Genomic DNA, 14,457 nt, shown 5'->3' on the forward strand with positions numbered 1-14,457 from the left:
TGGAAATTAAATACGAGGGTTCTCGGGGATGAGGAGGCAGTGGCGGGTTTTGCTGCACTATGGGAGGAGCTTGGGGAGGAGGGGAGGGTAGTTGATGACGTGGTGGGATAGCATTGCAAAGGCTAGGATAAGAGATTTTTACATACGTAAAGGGAAGAGGATAAACTACATTAGATATGGGTTGCCAAATTATCTAGAGCAGCGCTTACATGCTTGCTACAGTGGGGGCGCTTTACAGGGAAGGTACCGTATGGAAGAGATGGAGGCCCTGAAAGAGAGGTTAAGGGAGTTGCAGAATGAGAGGTTTGAAGCCGTAAGGGTGCAAGCGGGTATAGAGGAGGTGCTATGGGGGGATAGGCCTTCGTCCTGTGTCCTGAGGGGTCAGAAACAACGTAGGAAGGCAACGACTTTTACGCAATTAGAAGTGTGTGTGTGGGGGGAGAACTATCGGGTGGGGCAGGTGCTCAGGTCGACAGAGGGCATGGGTATGTATGTTGACAGGTGGTATGCTCGTTATTGGTGTAGTCGTGGGGTGGATGAAGAGCTGTTGGAGGAAGTAAGTGGCTGTGTGGGTAAACCCCTGGGAGGGAGTGATAGAAAAGCACTGGGGGGGGAATACTGAGGAGGAGGAAATTTGGAGAGCATTGGCTGGAATGAGCAAGGGTAAGGCGCCAGGAATGGATGGGATTCCTTGCAAATTTTATATGTTGCAATTGGAGTTATTGCGGGGTTTCTTGGTCAGGCTCCTGAATGAAATGAAGCAGGGGGGGCAGGTTAGGCGTGGGGCAAGCGACTGGGGTAGTGGTCTTAGTTCCAAAGGGGTCACATCAGCGTACCCTAAAGGATTATCATGCATTGCCGTTGATGTGCACTGACAATAAGCTCTTTGCAAAGGTGCTTGGTAACCGTCTAAAGTGTGTGGTTGACAGGGTGGTCTCCCCAAGCCAGTTTAGTTTGCCTGGCCGATAGATGGTGACAGGTCACGGTATCCTCCGGGATTTTGTAGTTGCTTTTGGTGGGGGTAGGGGGGGGGTTGTTAGCATTGGACTGGAGGGGGGCATATGATACTGTGGAAAGGGAGGGTTTAGGTCACATTTTACTGTCTCAGGGTTTTGGGGGAGGAAATAGTGGGATGGGTGAAAACATTGTATAGCCAAACGTGTGTGCGTCTGCAAGTTAATGGGCATTTGGGGAAAGCAGTGGCGCTAGGGTGGGGCCTTCGACAGCTGCTCACTCTCACAATTGTTGTTTGTGTGCATGCATGACACTTTCTATAGGTTGGTTTAGGCAAGAATACGAGGGGACAGGGGCGGGGAAGGGTGGCCATGGCCAAGTCTGGTGGAGTACATGGATAACGTGACGCTTTTGGTGGATGAGGGGACACGGTTGGGTGGGCTGGAGGAGGTGGTGCGGGTTTACGGAGGTGCCTCGAGAATGGTGGTGAATGTAGAGAAATCGTCAATTTTAGGGTTGGGGATGTGGGAACGGAGGGTGGATTGGGGTTGTCGGGTGATGACAACCTGTGTGGAGGTTTTGAAAATATATGGTATTGTATATAGGGCAAATTTAGTTAGGGCGAGGGAGGTTAATTCTACTTGTTTGGAGGACCATGTAGTAAAGAGATTGGGAGCACTAAGATTGAATCATCTCACTATTCTGCAGAAGGTGATTGTGATCAGTGTGATCTTGTATAGTAAGATTTGGTTCGTCGCACAAGTGTTCCCGTTAACACCGCCGGTAATTCAAAGCATCCAAAGGAGGGTGTTCAGATTTTTGTGGGGTTCTAAGTGCGAGTGGTTAAAGAGGGAGATGGTCATGTTGCCATTGCGAAAGGGGGGGGGATGGGTCTTTTGGATTTACGGCAGAGGGTTAAGTGTGTTTACATCAGGCGTGAGGTATTTCGGGACGGGGTTTTTCGGGACGGGCGGTTGGGGAAAGTTCATGAGGTGTTACGAGGATTGTATGGGGGGGGTGGACCTGTGTGAGTGCGAGGCGGTCTTGCGGGTGTTGGCATTGGCCCAGGAACCTGGGAAGGTAAAGGTTGGGGCATTGTACAGGGCGATAGGGAAACAGGTGGTGCACCCAGGGGAGGGGTTATACCTGATTTACGATTGGGCAAACATCTGGAGAAGATTTAGCAGGTTGAGGTTACAGCCCAGGGTGTGGGAGGTAATGTTCCGTTTTTTGCACGGTATCTTGCCATCTGATGCAGTGCTGAGGGATCAGAGGTTGGGTGGGGAGGGGCATTGTGGGTTGTGTGGGGGAGAGGAAAAGGCTTACCATATCGTGTATTTTTATGAGGGGTTGGAGAGTATCCGGAAATGGGTGGGCAGGGTGGTGTGGAGGGTGGGGGGAGGGATGTGTCAGTATTGCAGGCGCCGAGTTTAGATGTGGGGGTGGAAGAGGGTGCGGCATGAGCGCTAGCATATGTGATGGTGGACTACGTATACATATCCTGGTGCATGAGGCGATCGGATGTGTGGGAAGTGAGGAAGCGTGTGCTGGCGGCGACGGTACTCCATACTATGTGTAGGAATAGGGATCTATATGGGACTAGGTGAGGGAATGTTTTTCTGAGGGTTACCGTACCCTCACGGTAAGTGAAATGCTTATTATGTAGGGGCGGGGATTAGATCAAGGGATAGCCATCCAGTGGCGAGGGTGAATCTGTTGGCACTCTTTTATTGTCAGTTCAGCGCTCCAGGGTGGAGCGTGTCACTGTCACGTTTGGTGCATGTTCTGGTACGAGTGGTTGTCCTGGTTCTGTTTATGGCGTGAGTGGAAGTGTAACGAATATTATGCATGGTGGCTACAAGCGCCTGCATGCGTTAAGGTATGCCAGAATGCTGGACGGTGGCAACTGCTGCCGGAGGGGAGGTTAGGGTTTTTTTTTTTTGCCTACAGGAAGAAGGCTTTGGGATCTGCAATCCCATCATGTTTGATCCTGATATGTCATAGTCGGCTGTGGCCACTTAGTGTGTAGGCATCATGCAAGCCAAGTCACTGGCTTAGTGTGTAAAGTATTTTATTTGTACTGGTTTATGTTCTGCAAGTATGTCTTGCACTGTAGGTGTGCAACCAGTGGGGTTTTGGGGATGGGTCTCGAGCCATCAGGCAGGGCCATAGGTGAAGGACCTTGTAATATATTTTTGTGTACATTATAATCATTGATGTCACGTGGTATGGCCGTCCATACAGATAGTGGGGGATGGATCTGGCATTTTGGCGGCAGGTGACAGCCTTTTTGTTCTTAAGTAGAACGTTGTTTGTACCAGGTTTTTTACTGAGTGGTACACACTAAGGGTATCTTTTACGGTGGGTAGTGTTTTGTTATTGTCACCCTGCTGTTCTGTAATCAGTGGCAAGAGTAGGTAGTGGATAGGTTGCAATAAATCTCATGTTGTTGAGATTATATGTATATTTATTATATGCTGTACTGAATTGTTTTTAAATAAAAATATAAAAAAATTTTTTTTTTAAAAATGTTTAAAGAAATTAGAAAAAGTGGGTTGCAGTTAGTGTACAAATTAAAAGCGGCCATATTTTAGTCAGTTTTAAACTAAGACTGAGTTAAAATAATTACATGGTGGAAGTCTTAGTCAAACAGTCATTTATAACAAATTAAATTTAAATCTTGTTATACAGTGTTTCCTGGAGAAGTTCCTTGATGCGGGTGAAGGCTCTTGATTCTAGGAGCCATAATGTTCTTCCCTGGATCAAACCTAATTATTTCTTATTCCCAGACACTGTATGACCCCTCTGTATTTAGCGCTTCCACCATGATTATACATCATGAATAGGGGCGGCTCCTTAAGTTTCATGTAGGAAGGGCGTTTGAGTTGGCACGCTAATTGGAAAGGGGGCTATGGGGTTTGTCTTGAAGTTGCGTTTTTTTTTGGGGGGGGTTGATGGTACTAATGTTAAGGGTGCTAAGATTGTACTTCATCCAGGCAGCTCACTCAGTCACTGATCACGGTATGCCAGCTTCCACCAGCACCTTTCTCACTAACCAGCAAGGAAGAGTAATACCAAATTGGGTCGTACGGGCTATGCTTACAGCTCCTCAAACCAACCTGCCGCACACTAGACATTGAATATATAAACACCTGTAGAGTAGCCAAGATTCTCCATCAATAGACTAACAAAGAAAAAATATCTACTCAGCTCTATCAGTTGAGTGTTTTCTCTGCTGAAAACACCTGGCTGAGAACCATGGTCGATACAATGAGGTAGCTGCTACCTTAGCTTCTAGAAAGAGGTGCATGCCTTTCGGATGGAGTATGCACTCCACCACCACCACCACCTATTGGAACCATTGTAAACTCTTAATATAGCTTCTCTTGGTAAGCAAGTATCTTTGTTGAACAGGCACCTTACTGTACCATGCAGAATTGATCAAGAACCCCAGTGGAAATAAGTCACACATTTTTGGGTTACCATAGATAATTTACACGTATGTTACTAAGTATGATAATTGTACTTATGTGGACCTGGACAGTACAGTGTACTTCACTGATGATGGCTTGGTGGACCTTGACAATTAGCGTGCAGCAGCTGGAAATCTACTACAATGGAGAATCCAGGTGACGGAGGCTCCCTGACCACAGCTGTTATAAGCTATGTTAGTGGGAACCCAGCAAACACTAACTTTACTACAGAATAAACAGCACGGTCTATCACAGGGATCATAGCTGCTCTACAGTCACCACAGGACAACGTAATCTTAAAAAATTATGCAAAACTACATCACTGGATAGGAAGTTACGTTGGTATGCGACGGAACGATGCTGCAGGTGAAGCTACCATATTAACCACTAAAATAAGTGGATATTTGTTTCCATATCAGTCAGCCTACATCATACTAAACAAATGGCTTACAACACTTGATGACAAACCTAAGATACCCTCAACCACGAATAAAGATAAGATTTGTCGGTTGAAACTAATCACAGTGACAGCCACCACCACGTTGGTACGCAGCTACTCATTGGTTGTGTCTAGGCTGCTCTACTAAAACCTTTCATGTCGTTTTACACTAGGAACTCTAGACCCCCTCAAAGGACGTTCCTTGGTGTAGATGAGAGGCTCTTGATCTGATGATTTGAACCAATGCTTCAGTTTCTTGAATCAATCCTGAATGTGTAAAAAGACCCGTGCAGTTCAAGACATGTATTAGAGGAGTCAAACACATAGCTGTTTAACCCTTAAACTGTCCAAGCAGATCTATGTTCACATGCGTAGTGCTCCAAAAGTAGATCTACATTTTTTTTACATATTTTCAAATATAAAAAAACAAAACAAAGTAGATCAAAGTTTTTTTTACACGTTTTCAAATGTAAAAAAAGAAAAGATCTACTTTTTTTACATACTTTCAAGTGTTGAAAAACGTAGATCTACGTTTGGACAGTTTAAGGGTTAAACAGTGACACACACACACAGTCACTGCATATCATGTTTTTTCAAGGGACTTCATTAATTTCCTGGTCAGGCATGTTGCTTACATTCATTAATACACATGTTTGAAAGTGTGAGGTTTTTACACATTATTTTTGATAATTTAGAGTTAATTTGTTTTCAACACAAAAACAGTATGGTGTGTTGTAGAGTTATTGGTTATCACAATAAGTCTGATAATGAGTCACATTTAAAGTATTACAGTCTCTCTAAAATTAAAAAAAAAAAAAGACCATGGTGATGTTTGTGAAAAGTCATCAGAGGAGAGAAAGCAGGTATGGTTGTAATAATTGTAGAATTACTGACAGTGTTAAGTAAGTGGACACAGATGCAACTAATGTAACATTTTATTGTGGCAACGTTTCACTTTCCAGGAGCTTTATCAAAGCTCCTGGAGAATGAAACGTTGCTACAGTAAAATGTCACATTAGTTGCATCTGTGTCCACTTACCTAACATGCGTAGTTGTCATGTCTACAACAAAACTTGGAGAGAAAAAAATCTTGAAAACATACAAGTATGTATAAGTACGATCTATACATTTTAGTATATTAAACATTAGTGACCTGCCATACAGATCCAATGTGCTAATATGCACCAATCTTTGAGTGCTACAACCCACAGTTATAGTGGTTTTTCACAGTTATACAGATAAAATGTTAACATAGAGGGTGTTGATAAGTTGCAGTTTTATAACTAGTGTAAGCATGCATCTGGCAAGACAGTGATGGAGTGAATAATAATGAAAGTATTTCTTCTTTTTTGGGTCACCCTGCCTCGGTGGAAACGGCCAGTGTGTTAATAAAAAAAATGCTGGGTATATCAAATAACCTTCGAACCATAATGGCTAATTCTGCAAATTGAAGTAGTATATTAAACCTCCATTATTTTTAATTTATTGTGAACCTTTTCAAGCATTAATTTTATATAAATGAAATAAGTCGTTAAAAAGCACTTGTACGTACATGTATTGTAATGGTTATAATCATAATCATAATTTTTAAAGAGGTGCAGGGGTAAGCCAGTGGAAGGCCTCAGTCATATGACCAAAAACCCCAGCTGTGGGTCATCATATGACTAAGACCTGCATCAGGAAGCACTTGTTCTGTTTCCTGACAAACCTTACCTAACCTAACCTATTGTACAGATTTCTGTGCCAGCCTTTGTCGGGTGTGGACGTCTCTCTCTTGTCGAGTATCAGTGACAAATTTCCCCCATTCTCTCTGTGACATTTGTCCTTATCTATTTTGCCTGCTGGGCACTCTACAGGAGGGGCATCTATTCATCGGCTTACTTTTAGGCAGCTCCATTTTTTCTGCTCTGCAGATAATTCTTTAACGGTCTTTGGTGGGAAGCTGGTTACTGAACTCAGGTAGGGTGTGAGCATCCCACTCTACTGGGGTTTGGCAAGGGCGTCCACTGAATCTAATTGGAAACTTCAAGTTTCTATCTCTATTTACAAAAGGAACTTTTGTTCCTTTTTTCTCATTGCCCAGCCTTGGGCAACAAATCTTCCTCGTGTCATTGAAGTCGAGCTCAATATGGCTCATGCTGTCAGTGGCCCTGATAACCCCAACAAAGAGAGAAAGAAGAACCTAATGTACATGTAATAACTTTTATAGCAACTGTTGAATAAATTTTTGTTTTGTAAGTACATGTACTTCTTAATGTTTAATAAGACTCTTAGTAAGTAGTAGTCTTGGGCCATGGATGTTGATACTGTGTTCTTTTATTGTGCCTGTGGCACCTCTCAAATGGTGCTAAGGGCAGCAAATGGTGAACCCTCCCCCCCCAAATCCATCAGCCCCCAAATAAAAAACAATAATGCTGCTTCAAGCCAAGTCTTGTAGCCTCATCCCCTCTGCCACCCCTATAAACCCCTGGAGCTGCCTCTGACATCTCTGCTTGTCACTGGTTCTATTGTACACTTTCTCCTATATTTCTCACTCCACTACATTATTATGGTAATGTGTAGCTTTGGGACTAGGCCTTCCTGTATTTTCCATGTGTATACTAACAGTTACTATATCTCTCAGTTATTAGGTATCTATGAAGGAGTGGATAAGTTTATTAAAGACAACATTTTGACCACATAGTGGACTTTGTCAAAATAGTGGCTTGATAAAGTCCACTGTGTGGGTGAGGCATTAATAGAGGTATCCACTGTATCTATGTCATACACATACTTCACCATGACAATAATTACCTAACATTTCATTTCCCGTTCAAGAGTTCACTGGTAATTGTTCACACTTGTAGGACAATTCAAGTTTGAAATGCAGATGCCAGTTGATAGTGTGCAACAAAACTTTGTAAAAAAAAAATTTCATTGAAGTTAATTTAGATGATGTATTGAAGTAATAATTGGGGTGTAAAGCATTTGAAATTTTTTCAACCGGACAGCCAATAATCGAGACTTTGCACAATGTTACAATTCAATACCAGTGTTAATATATTTATGAGGAAGCACTAATCTTATAGGAGCTTTATAGCACCTGGGGAATGAGAGGCAATCAACTTTAAATTAAGGAAGGAGTGGATGGCACTTGACCAGTATCAAGGCATCACCTTGAAGAATGTGTGTGTACAGTATGATGAATATAGTTACAGTATGCTGTAACAGTATACTGGACCATATAAACAGCCTCAGGAGGCATCTCTTTTTGAGGACTTACATAAATATAGCAACAGATTCAAGCTATCAGTTCTTTATAAATTAATGAACAGGTTTGTGGCATGATTGATTTTCCTACCTTCATCCAAGTTTCAAATTATTTTTGGCAATTTATTTGGCACAAATGTCACATTTTTCAACCTTCATGTATGTAAAACTCACTGCAGTAATTAAAATTAATCATGATTAATGTTTCCACAGATCCCACACAACTTGCAGAGATTCTGGCTCGATGGGTGGCTGATGCTCACTTAAGAACGTGTTTGTACTCTAGTGAGCATATAGCAGATGTTATGAGAAAGCAATCCCTTGACATCTCCAAAGTTACTTATTACAAAAATATGGTAAGTTACATTATATAGTACGACTTTATTTATTTTCTGCGGTATATAAAATGTAGTTTACATGTAATAAAATATTGTTAAGCATTCTTCCTGTGTAAGCCATGCATGTTGTAAGAGGTGACTAAAATCCAGGGAGCAGGGGGCTGATAACCCCTTATCTTGTATACATTACTAAATTTAAAAAGAGAAACTTTTCTTTTTCTTTTTACACCACTCTGCCGTGGTGGGATATGGCCGGTTTGTTGAAAAAAAAAAATTGTTACACAAAAGAAAGCTACTAGCATGCTGTGCATTTCTTGCAGATATTTTATCTATGGTACTTTAATCAAGTGAAGTATTGCTATTTTACTGATGTACTTTTAATGTATTGACAAATTTAGTTTAGTTTAATAGTTTTATAATGTATCCCATCCCATTCTGTGGATGGTAGTCAAAAGATTACAGAGGCAAAGCAAAAAACTTGGCAGACGATGCAACATCTTCCCAATGAAAAGCAGGAGTGCCACTAGCATGATAAGAGACAACACAATAAGTGTCAGGGGTCCAAGACTGTTCAGCTGCCTCCCAGCATACGTAAGGGGGATTACCAATAGACCTCTGGCTGTCTTCAAGAAGGCGCTGGACAGGCATCTAAAGTCAGTACCTGACCAGCCAGGCTGTGGTTCGTACATCGGTTTATGTGCAACCAACAGTAACAGCCTGGTTGATCAGGCCCTGATCCACCATGAGGCCTGGTCACAGATTGGGCTGGGGGGCATTGAGCTCCCGAAACCCTCTCCAGGTATACTCCAGACACGTAATGGGACCAGAGATTGGGCGTTAGAGTTGAGTGGAACAGAGTACGCAAACATCCACAGAACCACCCTCGGAACCCCACATCCAAGCACACACCCCACACTCATAGCCCCCACCCCATAATATGCAGCAGAATCCCATAGCACCCTGACAGGATTCCCCCACCCCTTAAAGTTTTGATAACTAATCATACTGTACTAAGTACATGTATATGTACTGAACTAATATTCTTACAAGGGTTTTTATAAGTGGTGACATTTAGCAGCTGTGTGTGTTTAGTATGACATTCTGTGGGAAAGAATGCCTTACTCTTTTACTGATGTTAATGATACCTGTCTCTTGAATTCATTCGAGTGTCGAACGAATTCTTCCCAATCAATTTTCTTTTTGGTTGGCTGTTATCACTCATCTTCATAGGCCCCCATGGCGACTTATTTATACAAATAATATTGAAAAAACACCAAAAAATGCGAATAAACACGAAATACTAGTTTACAGAAAAGGTCTGGCAGGTCGTGTTTGTTTGGTCGAGTGCCGAGCTTTGTTTGAGTAGGGCACTGTTTGGGTACCAAGGTTTCACTGTACTGCTACTTAAAGCAAATTAATAAACCAGCTTTATTAAATAAATAAACTTTGTTCCTCTCAGAAAACAGTTAGTTTTTAATACAAATTCATAAGTATGGTAATAAAAGCACATCTTTTCAGAATGTATAATGCTGTATTCTGTTTACTCACTCCTTTACTCTCTCTTTCTCTCTTACTTGCACATTTCCACTTTCCTCCTCTTATTATATATTTCACCCACTAGGAATTATACTTGCTTTCTTTCGTTTGTTCTCTCTGTCCCACCCTTGTTCTTTCATTTGATCGCTAACAAGCAGCCTGTTTTTCTTGCTCATTTATTCTCTCTTGCTCTAGATTTTCCTACTTGCATGCCCACTCTTGCTCTTGCCTGCTCTTTTTGTCACTTGCTCACTACACTCTTTCTCTTGCCTGCTCTTTTTATCACTTGCTCACATTCCTGCCCTCTCTTTCACATGTTTGCTCTCTCCTTCACTTGCTTACCCTCTCTTGCACTTGCTTACCCTCTCTTGCACTTGCTTACCCTCTCTTGCACTTGCTTACTCTCTCTTGTACCTGCTTGCCCTCTCTTTCATTCCTTGCCTACACTTGTATGCTCTCTCAATCAGTTTACTTGCTTGCTTTGTGCTTGCTCTTCCCTAAAGGCTTTTCTTATTGTATTTTGCTATTTGCAAAATTTCCATGAACTGTAACCTTTATAATCAGCAAGAGTTTACCATTTTGGGAAATAATATAACAATAAAATAAAAGGTGTATATTGAGCAATGGATATTGAATTTGAAACTAAAATTAATTGCTAAGTTATTAATGGCATGTCACCAAGAATGAAGTTTCTGAGAGAATTTTTTTAAGTGGATTCTTATGAATCTTCTGAATATGAAAGTACAGTACAGCTGAAGCTAGAAGGACAGTGTTCCATTTACATCTGTATACCTGGAGGGTGTTCCATTTACACATCTGTATACCTGGAGGGTGTTCCATTTACACCTGTATACCTGGAGGGTGTTCCATTTACATCTCTATACATGGAGCATGCTCCATTTACACCCATAGACCTTGAGGGTGTTCTATTTACACTGTATACCTGGAGGGCATTCCAGGGGTCAGTGCTGCCTCTGCAGCCCTGTCCATGAGCAGTTTTTCACCCAAAACTATGGTCCTGGGTGATCTTTTATGGCTTTTCCATGTTTTCAGTTTTTGCACATGCCTGGAAGTCTTGCAGAGTCATATGTTTCATAATCCATGTGATTCTGCTGTTATGCAATGTTTTACTGTTTTAAAAGATGATATTGCAGATAGTTTTTATTATTCACATTTTTTCTTGGTGTCCATTGATTTTTTAATTAATGCATGACCCCTGAATTGAAAAATAACCATTGGATTTCATTCAAAATGTGCTCATTCTTTCTTAAAAGTGGCAAAAGTGATCAGATTAGAAGAATATTTAGAGAGATATACTGTAACTAAAAACGTTGAAATAATTGGACATGTAATTTTTCTGTTATTCATAGCTTCAGGAGTTTAACAGTAATATTTATGTGAGGAACTATGATTTTATAAAAGGTGTGATATTTAGCAAGAGAGATACAAAAAAAATATATACAGAAATAATTTTGTTATGTATTTTTTTAAAAATTAAGATGTTTGAAAATTCCAACCTCTCATATAGGAGTTCCTGGTAGGAAGAAAGTGAGAGTTATTGCACAGTACTGTACATGGACAGATAAAAACTGCAGTATAAGTGTTCATCATAATAACACTAGATAAGAATGACCAATGGCGATATGTTACTTTGTCTGACTTTTATGGGCTGTCCTAGGTTATTTACACCATGTATGATAATTGTACTTACATGTACCTCTCCCTGAATAAATTTACTTATCACTCACATAAGTGATGGTAGTGATTGGGTGTTTGAAACATTCACTTGCAACAAAATAATAATTTTCTTTGTTAATGATGGCAATAGCAACAGCATACAGTAGACACATTGTTCTTCTGCCTATTCAAATGTTTGTGAATCCATTCTTTCATTTTCTTTTTCTTTTTTCAACAAGTTGGCCGTCTCCCACTGAGGCAGGGTGACCCAAAAAAGAAAGAAAATCCCCAAAAAGAAAATGCTTTCATCATCATTCAACACTTTCACCACACTCACACATTTTTTTTTTTTTTATCCTTCATAAATCCATCCGCCGACACGTCAACTCCCAAGTATCTGAAAGCATTTACTTCTTCCATACTCCTCCTCCCCAATTTGATATCCAATTTTTCTTTATCTAAATCATTTGATACCCTCATCACCTTACTCTTTTCTATGTTCACTTTCAACTTTCTACCTTTACACACATTCTTTCATATTTCTCTGTAAAGGAAATTCATAATTTCTGATTCTGACTTATTTTGGTAATATTTAATGTCTTTGCAATTCTTATTCCCAGTATGATAATTCATTTGCAGGCGCACGAGGAACTGTGGTTTGATTGTGCCCAGAAACTAACGTCCATAATCCAGCAAATTATTGAATTTGCGAAGGCTGTTCCAGGCTTCAGAAAATTCTCACAAGATGATCAGATTGTTCTTCTCAAAGCAGGTATGAAACATTGCAAAATATGAACTGTACTTAGATATGGTATATGATGACATGGAGACAAAAACTTGAATTAGAAGCTATATATTTCAAGCTCCAGCTGACATCCTCTATAACAGAAGACCTCAGCAAGTCAAAATATACAGACTCCCATTATTTTTGCATTTGTCTCCATGTGGGTCTTATCCTATCATTAATAAGTGTTCATTACACTCATTTTTGCACACAGTATATTATGTAAAGCATTTTTAAGAGAGTACTACATATACTAAGTTTTAAAAGTTTAAAGTTAGATGTCGAAATATCTTGTTTTTAACAGGGAGTTTCGAGTTAGCTGTGCTTCGAATGACCCGGTACTACGATGTCAATCAGAACTGCGTGGTGTATGGTGACACACTTCTTCCCATGGAGGCCTTCCTTACCACAGAGACAGTGGAAATGAAACTTGTTAACAACGTCTTTGAATTTGCCAAAACTATCGCTGAACTTAAATTGACAGACACAGAGTTAGGCTTGTACTCTGCTCTAGTGCTGCTACAAGCAGGTAAGGAGCAGCACAGTGTTAGTGGTAGTGCTGATGATGGCGCCCTGGATGGATGGGGTTGGCATCAGTTTTGCCACCCAGTGTGCTGCTTTACCCCCAGTGTGACTGGGACCCATATAAATGAGGCTACATCCCTATCCGCCACCACAGTTATTACTGACTCATGGACCTAGGACATTAACCAATCTCTAGAATTAGTAAGAAAATAGTTCATTAATTTTTAAATCTTGCAACAATTCAGTACTGAAAAGCAGTTATTTAATTTGTTTGTATTTTTTTGTATCCTTCAAACTGTACAGGCAGTTCTCTAATTTACAAGTGTTCACTTACAAGAATTTGCTTTATTGAGCAATTAGACATTAGGGAACAAATATTAAAGTAATTGTAGGATTCAGTTTAATGAGAGTTAACAGTATGTAACTAGCTGGCCTATGGCTCTCGAGCAAGTCTCCAATCTAGACACTCACATACTGCCAAGCATTAAATTTGAAACATGTGACATGAAATTTTAAAGTACGGTACAGTGTTTCATTATTTTTGCCCATGTGAAATGCATGTTTACATTCCGCACCATCAAAAATGAGTTCCAAATAATCGCCCTGTTATTAGGGATGCAGTGTTGTGTCTGATCGTCTCTTTCCCACTAACACATAAAAACTCCACTAAGTCCTAATATGTAGCCATCTCATGTATATTTACTACAATTAGGGCCAAAATATTTTTTCTATAATCTAACTCAGTTTTATAATTATAGGAAAAAATTATATACTTTGCAAGAATTTGCTTTGAGTGTTTTTTCTGAATGCAACATATTTGCTGTTCGAGAACTACCTGTATCTCCTGTCTGACGAATGACTGCAAATTTACATGAAAGTCTTAGTTATAACTGTGGCGGCATGGTGATGGCAGCAGTCTTATGGTTACATCCCGGGTAAGGCTCATGCTTAGTGGCCTAGCTGAGGCCCTGGTCTCTACTTCTCTTAACTACAACAAAGGCACCATTACTGTAAGTACAACTAACTCACCACTCTCTATAAAACTCTCCAGACTACCAGCTCATTTTATCACATTCCTAGCACAAGTGCATTTATGAATTCTGTGTGGCTCTCAAAAATTAATCATAACTATATAATTAATTTTTATAAATTATGTGCTTCTTAACCTTTTAAATTTTCTAATTTTAATAAGAATTAATGACAGACATTTTCCACTCATAGATATATAATGTAATTTGTACATACAGTACTGAAAATTAAAAATGCAGCCATGCATGCTTTTACAATTAAACTTTATAATTAAAATATTGTTTTATTGAAACCTACATGTATTCATATATGCACATTTGCATGCAAACACAGTTAAGTACACACATCAGGCCTAGTGTCTAATCGACATGTGCCTAGGACAAAATGGTAACTAACATGCACATACACAAACATACACAAACATACACACACACACACACACACACACACACA

At 40.3% G+C, this 14,457-nt stretch overlaps 1 protein-coding gene across 10 annotated transcripts in view; it reads left to right on the forward strand.

Moving 5' to 3' along the window:
- Positions 1-14,457, forward strand: part of Hr3 (Hormone receptor 3) — a 605,631-nt gene that overhangs the window by 553,909 nt on the left and 37,265 nt on the right. For all 10 annotated transcript variants that reach the window (XR_011394342.1, XM_070102869.1, XM_070102870.1 and 7 more), the window contains 3 exons: positions 8,329-8,471; positions 12,306-12,438; positions 12,755-12,979. Coding sequence is in view for 9 of the 10 variants with exons in the window: in XM_070102869.1 (XP_069958970.1) it covers positions 8,329-8,471; positions 12,306-12,438; positions 12,755-12,979 (501 nt within the window). In the remaining variant the exon portion in view is untranslated. The remainder of the gene's footprint in view (positions 1-8,328; positions 8,472-12,305; positions 12,439-12,754; positions 12,980-14,457) is intronic.

Source organism: Cherax quadricarinatus, chromosome 83, assembly GCF_038502225.1.
Source record: "Cherax quadricarinatus isolate ZL_2023a chromosome 83, ASM3850222v1, whole genome shotgun sequence".
NCBI classification, from domain to species: domain Eukaryota; kingdom Metazoa; phylum Arthropoda; class Malacostraca; order Decapoda; family Parastacidae; genus Cherax; species Cherax quadricarinatus.